At 49.2% G+C, this 22,801-nt stretch overlaps 2 protein-coding genes across 2 annotated transcripts in view; one reads left to right on the top strand and one right to left on the bottom strand.

Moving 5' to 3' along the window:
• Positions 1-5,083: 5,083 nt before the first annotated feature.
• Positions 5,084-10,270, top strand: LOC149370607 (uncharacterized). Its single transcript, XM_089583777.1, has 2 exons — positions 5,084-5,306; positions 9,753-10,270. Exons 1-2 carry the CDS (start codon positions 5,084-5,086, stop codon positions 9,848-9,850), a joined length of 321 nt encoding a protein of 106 aa, XP_089439903.1. The 3' UTR covers positions 9,851-10,270.
• Positions 10,271-17,794: 7,524 nt separating this feature from the next.
• Positions 17,795-22,801, bottom strand: part of Prp6 (pre-mRNA processing factor 6) — a 30,221-nt gene continuing 25,214 nt past the window's right edge. Inside the window, exons 21-23 of the mRNA XM_089562368.1 lie at positions 22,463-22,601; positions 20,976-21,102; positions 17,795-18,519 (exon numbers count right to left, since the gene is read on the bottom strand). Coding sequence (XP_089418494.1) covers positions 18,367-18,519; positions 20,976-21,102; positions 22,463-22,601 — 419 coding nt within the window. The 3' untranslated portion in view covers positions 17,795-18,366. The remainder of the gene's footprint in view (positions 18,520-20,975; positions 21,103-22,462; positions 22,602-22,801) is intronic.

Raw genomic sequence — 22,801 nt, 5'->3', positions numbered from 1 at the left:
CGAAACGTCTCCTGGCCACTGGTACCCACAATACAGTGATCGAATTAATAGAGGCTCAACGCACCAACCAATTAGTCCGCCTGAGTCGCACAGAAACAGGACAACGCCTAATGCGACAGCTACGTCTCAATCCACCCATTCCCACCCCAACAAGTCCTACACTTTACATGACTTCTCTGCGCACTCAGGATCACATATATCAGATGCCCCTACCGCGCAATATGAGCGCTAGTCTCCATCAGGGTAGGCGGCAGGCGCGAGCGAGCTATTACACGAAAACATACAGCAACCGCTCCGATATCCTTTATGTCGATGCGGCAGAAAATTCGAAACCAGGATACTTCACGGCAGTCGCAGCCTATGAAGACGGCACAGTGGGGGCCGCCGCCACTATCCGGACTAATAATTCGCCTGCAGAAGCGGAAGGAGCCGCTATCGCACTTGCTCTGGCCCACTCCACCATTGACAAAAACGTAACCGAAATTTGCACAGATTCCCAGGCCGCGTACCGCCGCTACCTAAAGGGCGTGGCGACGCCGGCAACACATCGTATTCTTACCACGGCCACCTCTCTCCGAACGGTTACTCTGTCGTGGGTCCCTGGGCATGCCCCGATCCCCGGTAATGAGCGCGTTCATGCGCTGGCCCGAGAACTCTCCTCCCGGACCCCGGATGATCAGGCACCCAACCCTGCGAAAGATGCCCCATCGGTCCTCTCTACATATCATCAAATCACAACATTCTACAAACTCAGCCGCATGACACTGCCACCATCCCACAGTACCTTGTCGCCCTCAATTTCCCCTCACCGTCTCTCATGCTCTCACCCCACCTTTCCTCCTGATTGTACCACCTGTGGCGTGCCCAAATCCACACTTTTCCACTACCTTTGGGAATTTCCTTCCCCTAAGGCAGTACCCCCATCCCCAATCCCACTCATTCTTCCTGGGAGGCTGCTTTACGGACCGCTCAGCCCGCCGGCCAGAAATGGCTGGTGGATTGGGCTTTACGTGAAGCACAAGTCCATGGACTCCTGGACCAGTAGGAGACCACCCTGGAAGATTTTTTTGTGTAATAAAGTTGCTTCCATCCATCCAAGAAAATTATGAATCATATGTGTCTCACTTCCCCGTGTACACCTCAACCGCACCGGGAGGGAAGGGAGGAAAGTGGGAGTGAATGAAGAGAGAAAAAAGTACCGTAGTGAAGGGCTTCGGAATAATTTCGACCACCTGGGCATCTTTAACTGCATTTCGCCTCCCTTGAAAGACAGCCGCCGCGGCAGGGTTCGAACCCAAGCGCTCCTGCTCAGTAGACGAGCCGCGTAACCACTGAACCATTCGCATTGGAAACAAAGCCGGCTTACGGAAAGCAGTCCCTTTAAACTTTACAGTAGATAGTTCTCCGATTCCTCAGGTAGAAACTGTTCGTATTCTTGGCCTCCTCCTTCATACCTCTGGGACTGGCACCCCTTGGCTGACAGCCACACGTAAATCAGCTCACGCTACTATAGGTCTGATTCGTCGCATAGCTATGCGATCTGGTGGCGCACGTGCTCATACGGCCCACCAGCTTGTGCGCTCTATCCTTCAGCCACGGATAATATATCAGGCACAATTTCAACGTCTCACCCGCAGACAGTGGGACTCCCTTGAAGCTATCAATCGTGAGGCTATGCGCGCAATAACATTTTTGCCTCGTTTGACTCCCATACCCGTGCTTCAGGAGTTCGCCCAAATTAATACTCTCAGTGAACTCATCGACCAGCGGGTGGCAAACAGAGCTCGCAAACAGTCTCTACAACTTCATCGTTTAAAGACGCTCCCTCCGTGGTCGTATTGTCAGCTCACAGACAATCGCCCCACTGTTTCCCCGTCGGTATCAGCCGCGCATCTGCCTGAAGGGTGCATATTGTACACCGATGCATCACATACTGCAGAGCGGGGAGTTACTGCTGTATATAGTCCCTCCCATCCGCATCTCAACTCTCGTGCGACGTACACCGCAGATACATGTACCCCCCTGGCATTGGAACTTCAAGCCATTTACAATGCCATTGCTTCCCTTCCGCTCGTTCCCACATTCAATGCAGTTCATATTTATACAGACTCCCTCGCCGCCCTTAAACAGCTTAAGGCTGTTCGACGCACATTCCAGATTACACAATCAATTCACCTACTCTGTGCAAAATACCCATGTCCTGTACGCATACACTGGATTCGCGGTCATGCTCACGATCCACATAACATTCAAGCAGATGCTATGACTCACATTGACACATCAGATGACCCGCCACCTTCCCCTCTTCCCCCATATCCGTTCCTGTCCCATGTCGCCGATTCACAAGCTATGCGCCAGCGAACACGCGCTCTAATTCCTCCGTGTTCGCACCCTCTCCCCCGTAGTCTAACTCGGCAGGAGGAGGTATCAGTGCGCCGGATTCGGGCAGGGGCGGCCCTGACCCCATCTGTCCGTTATCGGTGGGGTGATAAATATCTGCCAGCAACTGACAGGTGCCCTCACTGCGGCGCTGCACCGGACATTTGTGATGTGCGGCACCTGTTGTGGACTTGCCCAGCGACGGCCCCTATTAGAAAACGGCTCCTCAGGGAGGTCGGCCTGTGGTGGAACCGCGACGGGGCTATGTGAAGTGGACTATGGACAATCACTTCACCAGCAGCCTATGCGAGTACCTCGCCGAAACTGGTCTACACTCCTTCTTTTAACTTTCTGTAACCTATATTCCACTCCCCCTTTTCTCAACTTATGCCTCAAGGCAGACTTCACGAATAAAAAAAAAAAAACCACTGAACCACCGCGGCGGGTATACTGCCAACGTGTGGCTCAACTCGGCATGGGGAGAGAAAGTGGCGAGGATTGAAACTGGAAGGCGAACTCGCAACAGCCTTTTTACCCTGGCACGCAGGCTGTGGGCGCGCTCCTACTCTCGACACCAGTCGCCATCTGTCGGCGCGCGCTGCCCGAGGGACTGCGGGTCGCTCCGGCGCCGCGCGTAGAAGGCATGTTTTCGTGTTCGCTTCAGTCGTTGTTGTGCTCCATCAGCTAACGTATGAGGGTGTGTGCTGTGAGTCACTACTCACATTTTCCCTCTTCCAGACAGTACTGCGGTTATCTTGCGCGCAGTTACTCGTTAACGTGACATCCGAGGGTAGTCTACCAGGTAGTGTACGGACTGGAAACCGGCACTTCTAAGCAGATTTCTGCGCTGTCGTGTCGTTTGTTGTCGCCTTTTACGTGCGCTATCATCTATGATAATTTTATGCATCAGAATGTAGATTTATTGATTTGACTTAGTGGAGTAGTAACTGGATAGGCGAGCTGCAGACCAGGTTGTCCCGACGGAGCGCGTGTTTTCGATCACCATGTACGTGTTCGGCATCCTTGCGCTGAGCTTGCTCTTGTTCCCATTAAACACACTTCATGCACAGGATTGTAAGCACGACCGCTACCAATTTCAGCTGCTTTTTCCACACGCATGTCAGAGGGATCTCGGGGGTAAAGGTTTATCTATAGTATCTTCCTGCTGTTGGTCCCAAAGCGACTCAGGCTATGAGGGACGCCGTAGTGAAGGGCTGCGGAAATTTCGACCACCTGGGGTTCTTTAACGTGCACTAACATCGCACAGTACACGGGCCTCTAGAATTTCGCCTCCATCGAAATTCGGCCGCCGCGGCGGGTTCGAACCCGCGTCTTTCGGGCCAGCAGCCGAGAGTCGTAACCACTGAGCCACCGCGGCGGGGCAGTATCTACCTTAATCATAGGAAAATATGCGCGATTTCATTACATTTTCCACACTTAGCCAGACGGCTACGCTACGCTCTCACACGCGGCGAGAGCTCCTGAATAAAATAACGCGACTTCGGACCACAGAATTAGTGAAAGCTGGATTAGCTGCTCATACCTATTCAAGCTTTGATAAATGAAATTAAAAATTGAAAGTAAGTTTTTATGCACCAGGTTGCATAAACCATGACAAAATTTGCTTTCTGTTGGCGCTGCGACTCAGTTGAGCTCACAGCGGTAATTTGTTGATAAAGAGGCGCACCACGCAGGCGACACGAAAGCCCTGTTTGTAGAAGGGGGGGGGGGGGGGGGGGGGGCTTTATGGCCGGCAGGAAGGAATAAGAGTGCATGGGAATTGGAACTGCATGCTAGCCGCACCGCACACCTAATGCTTTTTATTGAACAAAAAGTTTCTTTGCGGTGGAGCACCAAGACGAAAGCGATATGAGCATGAGCGCATTCTAAGCGCCGGCACAATTCACGTGAATGTCAAACTAAATGTCATTAAAACGCGTCAATGTTATCGCTTTGATAACGTAAATACTTCCTGCAGCACAGCCACGCTGCGGAAGTATGCTCCACAATGTTTTTTAGCGCCCGAAGCGCGGCTATATGCAGGCGCCGCCGCGGAGCTGCCGCAGCCACGCAGTCCCCAAAGAAACGCCCGCACCGCGGCGCGCCAGTCGGCGCAAAATGGCTACGCCCGGGAGCGGCTCTGATATAGTGCCTAGAATATACTAGCTCTGAATTGGCGCAGTAAGTACTCGTCTACTGAGCCGGAGTACCCGGGTTCAATCCAGGCCGCGGCGGCCGTGTTTCGATGGAGGCGAAACGCAGAAGGCGCCTGTGTGCTGTGCGATGTCAGTGCGAAAAAGTAGCTTTCGCGGCTCGGAATTTTACCCGCGCCCTGTGCTCACCAGCCGAACGCCACGCGACTGGGTGGCCCAGTGTTTAGGGTGCTCGGCTACTGAGCAGAATACCTCGGTTCGAACCCGACCGCGGCAACTGCGTTTCGATAGAGGCGAAACGCAAAAAGCGCCCGCTTGCTATGCGATGTCAGTGCACGTTAAAGAACCCCAGGTGGTCAAATTATTCCGGAGCCCTCCACTACGGCATATCTTTCTCTCTTCCTTCTTTCACATTCGTCTTCGTGCCTTCCTTTACAACGCGATTGAGGTGTCCACCGAGAATTGAGACAGTTACTGCGCAGTCTGCGACAGGCGAGAACGTGACAAAATAGAGTAAATGGTGCGTAATTTTTTTTCGTAGGTTCCACGCCATGTCTAGGCAGTCGCTAGCGCTTATCTTCTGCGTGCTGGTGATGGCGGCTCCAGTGGCCAGCGGCAACCAGTTCTACAACGTGTATTACGGAATCCGACTGCTGGAGACCGACCGGGTGTATGGATGCCTTCAGTGCTTCGCGCTGCCATGTGCCCCCAGGGAGATACGGGCGCGGCCTCTGGAAGGGCTGACGGAGTGTTGCCGTGCCTGCACCGTTGTGGGTGGGTGGCGCGGCTGATTTTAACGTCTCGTATGTAGTCTGACTGGTTGTTTGGTTAGCTGAAGTCCAAAGATGATCGAATTCGTTTAGCCATTATCTTCGTAAGCACTTTGTAAAGAACGGATAGTAGTGATGGTTTGAAAATTTTCAAGCCCTTTGCATCTTTTTTATAGATCAAGGTGATGGTAGCGTTCTTCCAAAATTTCGTTAAGCTCGAGATCATGAGGCACTGCGTGCACAGGATGACAAGACTTTCCAGCCCAATATCCTCACCGTATTTCAATAAATCGGCAGATATCTGATCTTCCCCAGCCACTTGCCTCCTTTGCATTGTTTGTAATGCTTTCTTTACTACCTCTTACGTTAGATGTCTTCACTGGCTTCGTTATTAACATCCTAATTATTTTGGCTACCGCAGACAGATGCCTAGAGTTTGTTGTAGAATTCTTCAGCTATTTTAGCTATCTTTACCATAGTGGTAACGGCACTACCCTTCTTGTTTGTAGAGGCGTACATCTTATTTTCGACAATGACAAACATCCGATTGGCCGTTTTAGGTTGCATTCCTTATTCACAGCCAGCTCGATCCTGTCGTTCGTTTGCTTTACATTTACTAACGCGATTTTACTGATTCGCTTTGACAGATGGCTTTCTAAAAGGTTAATCGACAATGGAACATATTCACATCATCAATCAGGTGATATAGAAATGCGCAGAATACAATTAGTCTCTATATATAGCCTTCATTGACTACGGGAAAGCATTTGACTCAGTCTAAACCCCAGCAGTCATGCATGCATTGCGGAACCAGGGTTTAGAAGAGGCGTATGTAATGGTTCTGTAAAATATCTATAAGCTGCACAGTGGCCGTAGCCGTTCATAAGAAATGTGATAAAATATTGTTCAGGAAGGGTGTCCGACATATGTCTTTGGTACAGTTCACCGCTTGTTTACAGAAAGTATTCAGAGAACTTGATTGAGAATAATTGGGGATAAAAGCTAATGAACGGTTCGCTGCTGAGATCATCTTGCTATGTAACGGGGACGAATCGAAAAATATTATCGAAAACCAAGACAGGCAAAACAGAGCGGTTGGTCTAAAAATAAATATATGCAGAAAACTAACGCTCGACAGTCTGGGAAGGGAACTGTAATTTAAGATACGAAGCGAAGCGCTGGAAGTGGTAAAGGAATACATATATTTGAAGGAGGTAGTGATCGCATATCTGGGACCGCGAGAGAGAAGGAACCAGATTAAGAATGGGATGGATCGGATTTGGCAGGTCCTCTCAGATCTAGAATGGCAGTTTACCAGTACATTTTAAGAGAAAAGTATACATCTGCTGTATCAGGCAGAAATGTAGGGACTAACGAAATGGGTTCTACTTAAACTGAAGACAAGCAGTGAGCAATAAAAAGGATAATGATAACTGTAACATTAAAATACAGGAAGAGAGAAGAGTGGGTCAGGGAATAAGCGCGAGCTAATCACATCGCACTCAAAATCAAGAAGAAATGGGCATGGGTAGGGCATTTGTTTGTTCCAACTCAAGTTGATTGTGGAGCAATTGTAGAATAGTCCTGTGGCCGGCTGTGGCTGTATTTCTGACCTTCTGCGACTGTCAGGTCAGGCGAGAGTCCCGTCAGTCCAGCACGGCCAGTTGGCATCATCACCAGCTTTGGTTATGCCAGCTGGAAGACAAATGTCTCCCACAATAATTTACTAGCAGCCCTTTCCCGTTCCAGCCACTCCTCCCACACCCTCCCAATCACAACAAATAGTTGGTTTTCGTTTGGTTTATGGGGTTTAACGTCCCAAAGCGACTAAGGCTATGAGAGATGCCGTAGTGGAGGGCTCCGTAAATTTCGACCACCTGGAGTTCTTTAACGTGCACTGACGTCGCACATTACACGGGCCCCTAGAATTTCTCCTCCAAAGAAATTCGGCCGCCGCGGCCGGGATCGAGCCCGCGTCTTTCGGGTCAGCAGCCGAGCACCATAACCACTGAGCCACCGCGGCGGTCCAATCACTACAAATATCACCCTTGCCTCATCTCGCCACCAGGGTTCCTACCACTCCCGACTACGTCCCCCTTTCCCTTGGAGTTCGCTATCTATGACAACCTGGAATTTTCCTGTGTCGATGCATTATACCGCATTGTAATGACAAAAAGCTACTTTCGTTTAAAATTGAGTTTTTATAAGCTATAAACATGTTAATCACCTAGAACATGTTAACCACCTTGATCTAGCATAATTCCACAGTGATGCCTCTGTAATGATGAAATTGTTATTTTGTGTTTATTTGTGCATTGTGGAGTTTTAATTGGGGGAGATATATACGTTCTCCCCCGATTAGTCACGGCTGACACCGTTCAAAACCGCCGGACCCCACCCCGTAATCGCGTACGCTACCGAGCGCACGCCGACAACGGCGGGCCTTGCTCTACGGCAACAAAGGAACGACACACTGGCTGATACAAACACGGCATTTATTGCTACAACAACAATAACGCCAGCTAGCAAAAAATACGCTGAGGAATCGAGGACGTCCGACTCACCAGCACGGTTACGAGCGAATGTTCGCCCACGCTAGGGCAAGGGATACTCTGCGGCCGGACGGGACGAGATCAGGGAGAACATTCCTCCCCACGAGGCTTCGCCATTCGCTCCGCTATATACACCTTTCCAACCTGGGCGCTGCCATATTGTTTCCGGCGGCGGAACCGGTTTCTAGCAGTCCAGAGAGGAGGCGTTTCGCCGCTTCCACCGTGCTAGCGGGTGGTGCCCACTGCAGTCCAGGGAACAATATGGCAGCGCCCAGGGAGCCCTTTTTGGAAAGGTCTATATTCTAGGCACTATAGCTCCGCCGACGAGGAGCGAAGCGCCGCGCGACACGCTCGTACGCGGCCAGATCCCGAGCTAGTACACTCTACCCGAGCCAGAGGGCCGTCTAGCTCCCCCGCGCGCAGCAATCACGCCATCCGTGGCGCTCGTGTCGCTGCAACACCGGCGCCCTCCCTTGTTAGTTAAGGTAACTAACCAAGATAAGGAGGGTGCATCGCGGGGAATTAAACCAAAAAGGGAAAGGCGAGGGGCAAAGCCCCCACAGCATATATTCGTTTCCCTTATTCAATCCACTATTGTCATTTTTTTCTACCTTGTATCCACTCCTGCATGGGCCCGGAAAGGGCCTGCAGTATTTGTAAATATATAAATAAAACGATAGAATGCGGGTGTCGCTAGCTTCGACTGTTTCGCAGGACTACTGTGGTGCATCAAGACAACTTTAACAGCGGATCCTTGAGGCTAGGCAAAGCCGACATTCAGTGCCAAACAATGATCACGGAGTCCTTCACGGTCTTCGCATCAAGAGTTCCGAGAGGAAAAAAAATTTAATGCAATTTTCTCAGCTTTTAAATGCTTGTTTTAGTGTCGCACAAATACCGGCATGGCTAGAGCCTAGTTTTTAAAAGAAGATAAGTTAGATGGGGTTGTCCTCACTCTCCCGTTCACAGATCGTTGGTTATTTAGCGTCTACGTCACATCTTCCGCGCTAGGTCTCTTCTTTCCGTACCTCTTCTTCATCCCACTCAACGTGGAAGAGAACAAGTGTTGCTAAAACGCTTTTCTCTAATTCCGGCTAGATTATCACAAAATTCGTTGTGTTCTGCAATCTACTAGGCCCTCCTTTCTTCTCTAAAGACTGGCCCTATAATCTTCCTTTCTGCACCGCTGCAGTGTCTTCAGCTGAATTCTCACCTTTACGCTAACTTCCATATTTCTGACCCGTGGGTGAGTACTACCAGGATAGCATTATGCAGTTGCGTTCAATATTTTTGGATAAAAATTTTAAACATTAGAAAATTGTAAGGTAGTGTTATAGAAACATTAAAGGTAATGGCCCATTCTATGATGTGCAGCAAAATCTTTATTTTTAAATTTTTCCATCGCTCGCATGGTGCCACAGTGCCACAGAAAACCAATGGAGAACGTGTTTGACGATTGCAAAAACGTTTAGAGCAAAAAAAATGCAAGCCTGTTGACGGGATATCTGCGGATATATTGATTAATCAATATAACAATTGTTATAACGTTATTGTTATATTGTTATAACAAAATATAACAAAGCGGCCTTATGAGGTAACAACAGACGTACATCGACTCCCGGGACCATTTGCAGCTTAACCTGGTTACAGTGGACCTCTAATGACCTTTAGGGGACTGTACCCAAAGCATATGCTACGACAGAACGTCTGTTTACTTACTAACACAATGCCACAGGAAGCGGTTAAGTGAAGAAGACGGCACTCTCAGGAACCATCATTGCTCTCAGGTTCTGTCACGTAAAGGTAGCAGCACCTTTCCGTTGTCTTACTAAACCACACTGAAAGCTGCCTGGATTAAAGTGTGTATGCTCATGGCCATGTTTCTTTTTCTAATGCAGGTCCGGGAAAAGAGTGCTCGGTCTATCGCGAGCATCCTGCAATTGTCTGCGACAGAGCTCGCAGGTGCGACACCAACACGCAGGTGTGCGTAAAATAATGACAACCATGGCTATAGCTGACGCCTTTCCACAGCGCTGAAAATAGTTATCACGCTCCGACTACAACCGAATGCATTTAGTCCGAAAAAACTAACGTGTCACCTTCAAAAGCGGCGTGGAGGAGAGCCGCACAAAGGCTGTCATTGTGCATAGTCAACGACCATGCGGATGACTGAGCTAAAAAACATGGGAACTTTCGAGTACCTTATTTATAAACATCGTCCGTCGCTTGAAACGACCATCGTTTGACGTAAACATCGTCTGACGTGAAACTACCATTGTTGCACATGTTGCAGATAAAGGCCCTGCGCCGATGCGGGCAACCATGTACACCAAGGTTGCTAGCCGCTGCCTTCTTATTCATTACTTCTTTGCAAGTATGCCTACATTCAGAAATAAAGTTTTCTCGTTGCTCAGGATTCCTGGCTATGCACTTGTTTCTTCTCTTTCGTATCATCAACGTGCTTTAGAATGCGTGCTCTTAATGAGTGCACAAAGCGCAGAGGCACGGCTAACCGGATAAGGTGCCCAACATATGCCTGCAAGCCAGGCCTAAGAGTGCAGCGCCATACACCAGCCAGGGGGTGGAACCTGTTCTGCAGAAGGAGGGGATTAGTTTGTCGCGTGGTCACGGAAACCAGAGGCCCCACTATTCAATTTTAGGCGTTCGTTTCAGTGCCACCAGACAAGTGTCATGTGCGCGCAGCTCTGAGAGGCGTTCCTTGGCCTTTCGTGCAACGGCAGTCCTCGATGTCTGGTCTCGGACGTTCAGGCTGGAGACAAACATCATCCTGGGCCACAAACTCAATGCTGCGCAGCCGCAGTACTATTCATTAAGGCAGCGCCACCTAGGCCATCATCCGGCCTTGCTGCCCGCTTGGCCATGCCCGGACCGTCAGGAGTTGCGGGAGGCCCATCTCATGAACCAATACACGCGGCTATCGCAAACGGTTCCTGGGCGCCGCATGCTAAACCGCTTACACATTCAACACACATGCACACCAGAGGGGCGGTGCTGTGGCGCCACATGCTCTAGGTCGCTCCGCCCCCGCGTAACATTGACATGGCTTCATATGAAGGCAGACGACAAGCGCGGGTTCGCACGCTTGAGAGGCAATATGGATCTAAAGAGAGCGTCTACTACGTGGACATCACAGGGCCGTCGCCCGCGGGATTCTACACGGCTGCCGTAATCCACTGGGGAATGAATGTCGATGGGCTATCTTTTCGGGCCCCAAACTCAACACGAGCGGAGGAAGTCGCAATAGCTCTCGCTGCCGCCGATCCAAAATCGAGAACGGTTATCACAGACTTTCGCCGGGCCTGTGAACATTATCTTGCAGGGCAAATATAACCTCTTGCCGCCCAAATTCTAAAACGCGCTCCCGCCGATCCAACTCGCACAAAAGTGATCTGGGCTCCTGGCCACCAGGGTCTACGAGGCAATGAGGCCGCTGATGCGGCCGCCCGAGCGCTCACACACCGGGCTCCTCATCCTAGCTAGCTCTCCTGGCTCAGAAGCTCATAAACCGCTTCTGCGGTTCTGCGAAATCCTAATTAATTATTACGACTGCCACCGTCTCTACCCGGCACCTGCCAAGAGGCTGAGTAAGGCGGAGGATCTGCAGCGCCTGCAGACAGGAACTCTTCTCTGTCCTGCCATAGCAAAACACTTCGATCCGAACACAGATGGGCGCTGCCCGCACTGTGGAGAGATCTGCGATATCTTTCACATGGTGCGGGCATGTACTCAGAATCCTCACCTTCCCCCACCCCCACCTAAGAGGCATGGGAGACTGCCCTCCTCAACTGCTCCACACTGGAGTCCCAAAGGGCTCTAGTAAAGCGGGCACGAGACGGTGCCTCGTCGTGCAGTGTCCCGTACTAAGGATACCGACCATGCATGCAGTGGGGTTTTCTGACCCTCAAACTATCTTAGTATTAAAGTTTTTCACCACCACCACCATCGACGGAGCTGCCGCGTGCTAAATTTAACGGGTGAGAGTGAGCTTGTAAAGTGAAGCGCAGCAGAAACGCCATCGCGGGGGCAGCTTTTCGTGGAATTGGTCTTGTAAAGCACTACCTTTGCCGGTGTAGCTATTTAATTTACATACGGGGAATTATATTGTTCACGAAGTGGGAGTAAAGCAAAGTGGCATCCCGCGTGTACGGAATGAACGAAGTAGAAGAGGTTGATGGGTCTCCCTGTTCGCGTTGGTGCTCCCTGCTAGGTACTATTCAGTCTAGACCCCAACCGCTTGTAAATAAATGCAAATAGTATTTCCCCGTAACAAGAACTTAGCTGCGCAACTGTCTTTCAGAAAAGCGAACTTTTTCGGGGAGGAAAAACTAAGGAGCAACAAACGCATCGCTCACTGCGATGTTAAAAATATTAGCTGCGGTTTAACTACTGCAGAACCTGGTTAGAGAGCAAACGCTACGGCATATCGGGCAACTATACGCGGCTTGGCGTCTGTAACGTTGAGCGCGTTCCGGACACTGGGTAGGCGGTGCGCCCAACCTGGCACCCTGGCAGGTGGCAGCTAATGGCTGATCGCGAGAGTTCGCTCACCCAATGAACACTTCGGCCTATTGCTGCAGTACCGCGGGCCTGCTACAACGTTGTCAACGCTAACGCATTCAGCCCACATATCTCCCTCTCACCACCAGCACTCGGCTGCTGACCCGAAAGACGCGGGTTCGATTCCGGTCGCGGCGGTCGAATTTCGATAGAGGCGCAATTCTAGAGGCTCGTGTACTGTTCGATGTCAGTGCAAATCTGCTCCCAGCATTCGCATCTGCATCCCAGCAGATGCGGCTACCCACACTGCTCCTCCTCTCTGCTGCGCTCGCGGCAGCTGCGCTAACCTCTCTACAGCAGCTGGCCCGCGTGGCGTTCGTGACTAGAAACACGTGCGGCTCTTTACGGGTCAAATTGCAAGGCCAGAGGCCATACGCTAAATCTCGCCGGAGGGGGGTCATGATAGGGGTAGAGCACGGTGGGTAGAGCTATATCACCTCTATTCCAACCAGGCTAGCACTGGCCGTCACCGGATGTACTGCTCCGGCGGGTTCAGTCGCCACCCCTTATCGCCCCTTACGTTGTGCAGCACTCCCACGGGCATTCTGGGCCTCCCGGTGGAGGCCGTGCACGCTGCTTCAGCAACTTGTGGGCCGTGCGGTATCCGCGCAGGCTTAGACCCTCGGCTCTTGGTCCGCCCGCTGTACTCCCACACACGCCAAAGGGCCCCCTGCAGTTGTCACCGAAGGAGAGGTGGCCAACATCCGCCCAAGCCTGCAGGCTAGCCCAAACCCAGCTACCATGCACTACAGCAGAATCCCATGCAACTGCGGCGTTGGCATTGGAACGGCAGTGCGAAAGAAAAAAAAAACCTGCCATACATATGGCCTCCAGCGGGATTTGAACCCACGGAGGGGCGCGAAGAGATTCGCCGCTTCAGACCACTCGGCCATCCCTGCTTTTTTTTTTCTTTCATGGTATTTATTTACATGGTTTTGTATACAAAGCTTATAACACGCGGAGAGAAAGTCAGCGGGAATGGCCGAGTGTGTGTTGTGTGTGTGTATATACACACACACGGCCATCCCCGCTTACTTTCACTCGGCGTGTTAAAACTGAAAGCTACAGTGCTCTAGAAGGGGGCAACGGGCTCACTGGGATATCCCTGCGCCGCTCCGATATCGCTCCGCCGCGTAGGTCTCCCTGATGCCCGGCAGGGGCGCTGCTGTCTGTTCCTCCGAAAAAGCTTCTCGCTTGCTGGCGGAAGACGGCGGTTGTGCGCTTCGTACAGCTCGGTTCGATCGCCGTCGTCGGCTTTCGACTGCGAATATCACCGGTGTTGTACACCGTAGTGCTTATTCCGAGAACTAAACATTTCGACAGAACTGCCTGCCTGTTTGGGTTTGATAGCTTATAGTAAACTGCGGCTCCGAAACGTTGGAATCTAAATTTAAAAAGTTTTGGTTGGAGATGTGTCACAGTTTATTATAAGTGCTAATTCTGTGTTTGATGCCTTGCTCAATGCGCAGTATGAGTGAGAACACCTAGCCGCTGTGGAAATTACTGTTCGGCAGCACTAGGAACTTTGAACACCTAATAGACGGCAAAGATGTGCGCCTTCCTCGTGACTGACCACTGCTGTCTGAAGACGTCATCCCGTCTATTCTTCCAAATTTGCCACAGCACATAATGAAGAAAACACCTAAACCCAGGAACAAAAGGAAGAGATGCAAAAATGATGAAGCACCCGCGAAGAAAAAAAACTGGTACGGATGCTTAAGCTCCGCCTTAAGATTACGACACCATAGTGTTAATGAGTTAATGCCCCTATATGCTGAATTGGTCATTCTCAACTTCACATTCACAGGTTCCTGCGAGTTCTCATACTACTACTTGTGTAATGGTGCAGCGGTTAGGAAATACGCCACTACCCCGTGATGGCAGGTGCCACCGGTGGGGCTTGTGCGACCCAAGTTGCTCTTCCCGAGCAACCTCTTAAAATCAGTCATTAATTTAACTGCTACCCATCACAGTAGTCAGTTTGCTATCAGGTGGCCAGACTGTCGTGATGCCACAAGGAGCTAGGTGGCCGACCTAGGTTGCTTCTCCGAGATGTGGCCTCCTGAGCCACCCTATTGTTCTCTCACAATGCCAACGACGCTGGATTTTCTGCAGAACAGGAGCCTTAACGATGTCGCGTTAAAAAAGGCCAAAGCGCACTTGACAGCGAGCGTTGAGAGTTGCTATCAACTGCTCTCAGGTCTTGGATCATGACTAACACATAATGCGACTCTCGCATAACTCTCAATGTGTCAGGATATGTTGCACGAAAGTGCACAATGAATACTACCCGCCAAGGCTGCACGAATGCTCTGACCGAGTTATCTGCAGACAAGTGTCTTAGGCTTGTTGCAGTGACACTGTACAGGGAGAGAGAGGGGCTTCTCTATCCGCATGGCACACTTTTTTCTTTTGTAAAAATGCCTGAACACATGTTCACAGGATGCTTCACCAAGAAAAAACTACATGCCGACAGCATCTTGGATATGCTCAGCATGGTGAAGGCAAAGTGCATGCGTGAAATTGGTTGCAGTGAACATTCAGCTAGCTCACACAGAATTTAATCCGCTTTTATATCACAATGCCGCTTCATGTTTCTTGCGAAAGGCATTAACTCTGAAAAACACGAGAAAAGGAAGACAACCATGCAATGGAAGATCATGAAAACTTCTTGAGGTAAGTCTGCATATGGTGCATGTTCTTAAGCAAGAAATGCTTTTAGCTCCCATTGTCGGCTACCTTGAAGCAACGTTGAGCCAAAACTGTGAGCCAACATCCGGGCACTGATTTCCTGTCATCCGAGCAGTGATTTCCCCGGGATCACCAGGTAACCAAACGAGATATGAAATGAGTTCTCTGCTCAACAGCGGCTTCTGCACCATCCCCAAGGATGGTGCCGCGGTCCCACACACTCAAGCACGCTGAAGACCGCCTGAAGCTGGCAGTCGAGGTGGCATAAGTTTGAAGCACCTTCAGAGGAATCAAAACAACATTTACAAAGACAGAAGCCAAATAGAAGCCGGAGACAGCTAATGAGGCAGAGCCACAGAGATTGCCCCAGACACCGACAGGAAACGACTGGGTCCATATGGGCCAGAGCACAGCATGGTGTGGTGTGGTGTACTGTGCACTAGACCCATTTCAGGACTGTGACTACAGTACCACCTACAACCACTTAGCTACGCCCATAACCATTTCATGCTTACATCAACTCTCGATTACGGGAGAGGCAGTAATTTGATAAGTTTGTAAACATCTCCATTTGCAAATATTTAGCCATTTAGCCTAAATTTTCTCGTGCACATGCTCCGCATTTCTTTATAAATTTAAATTGTCAGTGAATAAATGTACCCAGCGTTTCTTTCCTCTCCTTGTCATGTCGGATTAATGCTACAGTAAGAATGACGTGACGCAAATAAACAAATAGCTTAACTCGAGGAGCAGCAATCCACTGATATTAAATTTCATGCATGGTCATCATGCTGACAAAATTTTGCTTCATAACATGCATCCCCTCTGCAGGCCAATAGTTAGACAAAGAGAAACTGTGCAAGTGATGTTAAATTCTGCCCGCTGGTACTCACACCACAGTAGCACAGTCGATACGACAGCTACACCAACGAAACCACATAGCACATTTTAACAGTAGGAGAAAACACAGCAGTGTCCCTTGCTTCGCACCTTATGGGTGACTGCAGGGTTCATGTTAGGAATGTCAAAGAACTTCGTTCAGCTCATTAATTTGCGTCCCTGGTACAAACCGTCACCAATATTTCATTGATCACCTACAACTATGGTAATTTTTTCATAGCATGCTGATATAATGCACCAGGAAAGTATCATGTACTCCACATAGTGAATGTTGCATTTCATTTGTTAAATGCAGCAATGTGCAATATCCGCTCTACTTCAACGCGCATGCTAGTTTCAGGCGGCGCTGAGAACCGCGCCACCTGTCGAAGGCAACAAGAAACGCGTCAAGCGCTGCCGCAGTGTGAACGCACTACAAAAATTCCAGAGCAACATAGTACTTCCAGCCTCCCACACTATGGTTTGGAAATCATAGTTTTCATGAACCCTTATTCCTGCATGATACTGTCCAAATGCAAGATCACCCAGGCACTTGGACGCACGACCCAAGCCTACGCCCGATGGCAGTCGGTCAAACGCTTGATCAAACTGGTCATCTCATTTGAACAAAATCGACACCAAACTGCTCATCTCATTTAACAAAATCGAAACTATCCCAAATGATTTCAAAGAATTGAAAAACATGCCAAGCAGCCTTCCTCTCCACATGTTAAACTTACAGCCTTGCATGCTGTGGCGCATTTGAGCAGCAGCGCACAGAGGGCGCCACAAATGTGTGGTGCACGTGCTAGTTTGTGTCAATGTGCAAAGCGGGAGCCACGAGTCAGTGTGCTCACATGATCAGAACCCACATGCTAACGCATGCCCCTCCGCATCAATCGCATTTATTACCCAGGAATTTTCTGAAAGACGCTGGAGCTCCCCTGATTTGTAGATGCAGTTGCAAAAACTGGCTCAACGCTTCTGTTTCCGTCATCCACTTTTTCTCATCCCACATGGCTATACATACACAGTTTATTGATTCTAGGGAGAAAGTGGTGGCCATGAAAGTACCGTCACAGCACCCGCGTACGCAGCTTACCCGTTTCCATGCACACTTAGTCTTTTATCATCATCAAAAATTACAGAAGCACTGTTTCCCATTCACTTCATTCGCTGGCGTGTTCACGGCCAGTCGTCAACTGCATTGCGGCACTATGCATCACACCAGTGCAATGCTACACTTCCTACTCCGAGAGAACGGAGCAACCACGTCGCGGTGGCTCTTGATGACTGCCACAGCATTTCTTTTGTAGCAGGCCTAGAAGGCGCGTGCGTTTTTGCTGCGTTTCGGGAACCAGCCTCATTGACAAACTGGTGTCGAGCAGTCACGTTACCATTCATTTTGGCAGGCAAACTCGCTACTTGCACCTTACACAAGGCAGCGAATTGTACCAAGCTTTGCCACTGATCATGCAGTAGGAACGACAAAACAACATTAAACATTGCCACCTAGCAGGTCTAAGCAAGTGGTGGTTATGATGGTAGATTGTTTTAGACACGGATCTTGCCGTAAATTCAATCACTTGCATTTCATGGCAAGGGCTTTCCAACAACAGTTTACAATTTGGTACTTACTGCTACATAAGACTGACTACAGCAGAATAAATTTTTCTTAAAAAAAGTCCCTATTTATTTTCCAGGCAATATATTCTCCTGGCTTTGATGTACACAATTAACCACAGTTATGAATGCTACAGCAACCACAGCACTTACAGTAATGTTCTGAGCCATCAATCAAATAAACTGCTTTATTACAGTGAGAATTCTTTCACACACCAGTTTTTACTGTACATTGATGTGGAAATGAATGACAGCTGCTGCAAGGCATGTAATGTGCAATGGTGATGGCCCTATGCTTCGCATGTTTCTAAACAGTCATGCAGCTATGTAAATGCCGCAACATGCTAAAATGTAGCATGGCACCCATGGCAATACATTCGGAGTGCAGAACAGATGGCATACCGCTCCATGGTTCTTTGCTTAAGCTCACCATAAAAGGCAGTGCCTATGTAGTAGACAACAAAAGCTTGCTGCCATGTTCATGTATTTTAGCCATGTTGATTCATGCTCGAGCTTACACGGCATGCCCAAACCATTGAGAGCACTGCACCTTTTTTCAGGTAGCTTTGAGACTCGCATGAAAACCAAAATGGCCAGAATGTTTCCATTTCAAATCTCTCCATCTCTGTGACTACCCTACTGGGCACTCCTTATGACAGCAGACATGTCAAAACTGATGCGATCAGATATCATGTAATTAGGGCAAAAAAAGTAACGCAGCATTAAAAGTGACCCTGCTGCTCATGTTGGGATGGGGAGAGCATTTGCCACCAGGACGAGGATGTCCTCAGTCTTTTTCCGCCAGTTCACAATGTCCTTGGACACCCGGCACCAGTTCGGCCCGTGCCTTGGTTCCGCCATGATGCAGCGCCGCTTCACCTCCTCCTGCTGCTCCTGCATGTGCAGCAGTGGCAAACATTTGGAGCGCTTCAGTGCAAAATCCTCGTTTTCCTTGCGCGATTTCACTTAAGGCGTTTATCGTATAAAAACGTGCAAGGGCCACACCTGTGTACGGGCTGCACCCTGTTTTCCTGAAGGAAATATTAACAAACAAAAAAAAAGATTTGCGCAAGGCTTGCACCTAAACATTAGATGACACACGCGGGAATAGCCTTCGAAATGCACGCGCCGTGGCCTCCATGATCGGTTCTGGCTGCGAGCAATAGTGCACTCGATCGCGGAGGCCCCGCACGCGCACAGGAGCTTCCAGGTGCCACCCACGAATGGCGCCTGAGGCAGCGGGTCATCGTGACCATCGTCACCTTTTTTTCTCCGCCGTGACCTTCCGTTATCCACATCGGCAACAGCATCACCAGCTTCAGCTTTTTGTGGCTGTCAAAGGCATGGGAGTTGTGGTCAACATTAGTAGAACAAACTTGGTTGTGGTAGAGTGTTAGTTTACCATAGTTGTGGCTTTCGTGTGCTGCCATCAAGCGTTGCAATTTTAGCGCGATGGGCAAGCACCTTAATAGGTACACGGCTGGGAGTTGGCTTTCGAACACGGCAAGTGCGCGGCGGGCAGGGAATTCGACATGGCCGAGAAGTGCATCCGATGATGGCTCAACCAAAAGGATGCATTGAGAAACAAGCTGCAAAAAGTGCGCTTCCCAAGACAAGCCATGTAAGTTCCCCAAACTGGAAGAAGAGCTGCTCTGCTATGTGATGGAAGTGCGGAACAACGGCTACGCGTTGACAGCGGACATGCTGCTCGACTCCTTGAGGGATGAGCAAGCACCGGAGCACAGCCCCAGCTTGGAGTCTGAAGACTCGACGAGTGAAAACTTAACATAGAATAAATACCGCTCATTCTCTGATTGGTGTATTTTTACATTTTTTGCACATCACATAGTATATGGGCCGCACCCCGAAAATTAGCCCTCGAATCAGGAAAAAAAAGTGTGGCCCTTACAAGTGTTTATAAGGTAATTTACGGACCGAGGACTGCATTCCATACAGTCTCATGCCAACAGAGACTGTCTGCACTAACTATCCTTTTTTTTGCAAAACTAGCCGTTAATGTGAAGTTTTTTGGGCCAAGCGTGTTTACTATGGTCACTGTGAGGGGGGCACGGACGGCTACCCGGCAAAGAAACCCCCCAGGGGCGTGATCATGTCACCACACTGTGCATAGTCACCAACAGATTTTCCGGAGTCTGAGCGACCCAAGAAATGGTCCAAATAATCTAAAAAATCTTTAAAGAAAAATACTCTGCTGTGAAAAAACCTGCTTGCAAAATCTCCAATCCTGCTATTTACCATTATCCGCCTGCAAGAGATTATTACTAGCTAGTATTTAAGCCAGAGTCATGCCGTCGTCAAGTCTGTTTGTGTACTTGTCCACGCTACACCTAAAGTAACCGACACCAAAGGTACGAAGCCACCACTCCTCATGCCACGAACCACGCCACAAGCCAGTTCTGCACTGGTGCACCGCAGTGCACACCTCCCATCACCCGACAAATGCTATGTGAGGGAGGTGAGGACAGCATTTGTTCTTTTAGGCAACGTGGTTGCAAAGGCAGAGATGGAAGCTGCGGGAAAAAGCGAGCTCCATCCGTCCCCCTCTTCCCCGCGCACTTCCCCACACCCCGCCCGCATCCCAGGTAGCAGCGTAGTCTGAGCCATGGTAGGCACTGCCACTGTCCTGTTATCATCACATCACGATTACCCACTCTTCTTTGCACGCCACCCCAATGGGTGCAATATATATGTACCATAATCTTGAGTGGTAACTACAAAAGTTGAAAGCCTAGCCAAGCCAAAGCCGGTTTGAACTCAAGACAACCCCTTTCACGGTGGCGAAGAGCTGGCTTGTTGCGGTAGCAATCCTAACTCACATCTGAGTTGATTTGAAAAATCGAACTTTCGTACACCACAGAGCCTTACTGGCATCAATTTAATCTGAAAAATTGAACTTCTGGACTCCACTGAGTCGGAAATATTTGCTACGAAGGTACATGTTCCTATGAACAGCATGACTGCGCCTTAGTGAATTAAAGAAATAAACTTGCACAAAGGAATTGAAGAAGAAAAAGAGACATGAGGACAGGACATGTCCCTTTCTTCTTCTTCAATCCCTTTGCACAAGTTAATTCCTTTAATTACTGTTATGAACCTACTAGCCCAGACAAAAGTGCTTGTTGAGCCTCAATGAAGTCTGAAATTTGTTGTATAAGTCCGGGTTACTGGAGTCGAAAAGATCCAGTCTTGCCTTTGCAATAAATAATGTTGCATATTGCATCAAAAGTGATCACTCCTAACTGTCGAATTTCAAGCGTGAAAAGCAGCCCCCACAAAGGTGGTGCAAAAAAGCAAAGGAAGCAAAAGCTGGAAGCCCGAAGGCCACCAACCTCACTGCCGTGGAGCAGTTCAAACTTGTAGAAGTAAGCCCACGCGTCACCCAGGTCTGGCTCAATCTTGACCGTGCGGTTCAGCCACTCTCGAACTTTGTTCGTCTTGCGTTCAGTCCAGAAGAGCCTAAAAGCAGCCAATCGCAGTAGATGTCATTAAATTAATGCAGGACAAATCCAAGGAGAGCTCTCTTGATAAAGGGCATCGTCAAAGGCAAAAGCATTGCACTTTTTCCAACATATGCATGTTCCAACCGATCATAATCTTGAGAGTACACATACACAGACTCAGTGCACAACTGACATACTTTAAAACTGGCTGTGGCATGATAAAAGTTGCGATTTTAAGCACAGTTTTGGAATTTAACACACAAATCTCGGGGTGCGGAAGAAACCATGCAAACAGAACAGTCAAGAGGACCACACTTCAAGCTATGTGCGAGACAATCATATATCTTGGTAGTCAGGGGTTAAACCAAGCTGTTTCACAGATTATTTTCTCAATAACAGGTAGTCCACAAAACTATGCAGCCACTTATAGTTAAGGAGTCTAATCTATGCCAGTAGTTCCCCGTGTTTGGGAGTAAACAAGCAGCAAATTTTAGTGGTGTTGCTAATACATTTTATCACTAGAATCAGAAGCAAGCAGCCTCAGCCGGTAAAAAGGCAGCATTCAGAGCAAGAACAAGCCATTGAAGTGACAACTTACAGTTGGGACAGTGGCAGTATAAGTTATACACATCTTTACTCTCTTGTGAGTGCAATACATAGGGATGAAAGAGAGAAGCAGACCCAGCGTCTTTACTTCACGTAGATAACTTGAAAAATTCCTACCAAATCAGCAAGTTTTCTGCCCTCACAAATCTTCACACACCCACACATAAATTATGGCCACTGACCACAGTTCTCCTCAGCACTTAATTCACAGATGAAACAAATTATTCATATACAGACAGTAAGTTTCAACGTGCCTGCCATCACATTTGCAATCCCGAGTGGAGAAGGTCTGCCGAATCAAACACTTCCAGAGCTGCATAACATCAATTCCCAGTTAAAACCAGGTTCAGCCTACACTTCCCTTCTCGAGAGCGGATTCTTGGGCAAGTTGGTTGTACCCACCAAGGCACTATCGCGCAATAAGACACAGATATGACAAGGGCCTTTCCTCCCTTTTCACACGCTTGCACAGTTGTCCCATCTGTCTTGCCACACTACAGCACCTTATCCTTCTTTTCATTTCTGTAGCAATGCTTACAAAAAACGTGTATGAGCACACTGTGCCATTTCATTCATTGAAACCGTTCAAGAGTAGGGAACATGCCCTCCATTCAGGCTACAAATACAAGCTGCAGCATAGTAACACTGCTTAGCCATGGCAGCTCTTCTGACAGGAATGAAAAGCATGCTTCCAAACACAAAAGGCTGGCCAAAAGGTGTTCCTTAGGCCAGGCGAAGAGGCTTCAGAGGGGGAAAGGAGGCCCACTCACTTGCTGACAGCCAGCAGGACGTGGGGGTCGTGCTCACAGCGCTTGAGTGCATCCACACTCTTGGTCTTGCGCTGGGGCCTGGGCTCCATGAAGATGGCCTCCGCCCACAGGATGCCACTGGCCGGGCAGTCCTGCATGGCTGCAAGGGGGCCAAGACCACGGTACAAGGTCACAGCATCAGGACATCGGGTTCCACAGATTTCAACCCTCACACACGTAGCTGACAGTCACCGCCTCTACTGTTCCCTAAGCCTTGCTGATACTTCTGTGAGCAATGGCACATTACCAGCACTCCTAAGAAAAGCTGCTAATGCCTTTCTTGGAAACAACTGCGCATCT

The sequence above is a fragment of the Amblyomma mixtum genome, chromosome 1 (assembly GCF_055824585.1).
Source record: "Amblyomma mixtum isolate Tamu chromosome 1, ASM5582458v1, whole genome shotgun sequence".
Taxonomy (NCBI): Eukaryota; Metazoa; Arthropoda; class Arachnida; order Ixodida; family Ixodidae; genus Amblyomma; species Amblyomma mixtum.
The sequence above is the reverse complement of the archived record's forward strand: the minus strand, read 5'-3'. Positions and strand labels throughout refer to the sequence as shown.

What these genes read in the sequence shown, in the direction of transcription:
- LOC149370607 (XM_089583777.1), top strand. Translation starts at nt 5,084, where the DNA reads ATGTCTAGGCAGTCGCTAGCGCTTATCTTCTGCGTGCTGGTGATGGCG. An exon ending in CCGTGCCTGCACCGTTGTGG is followed by an intron (nt 5,307 to 9,752) that starts GTGGGTGGCGCG and finishes TTTCTAATGCAG; the next exon opens with GTCCGGGAAAAGAGTGCTCG.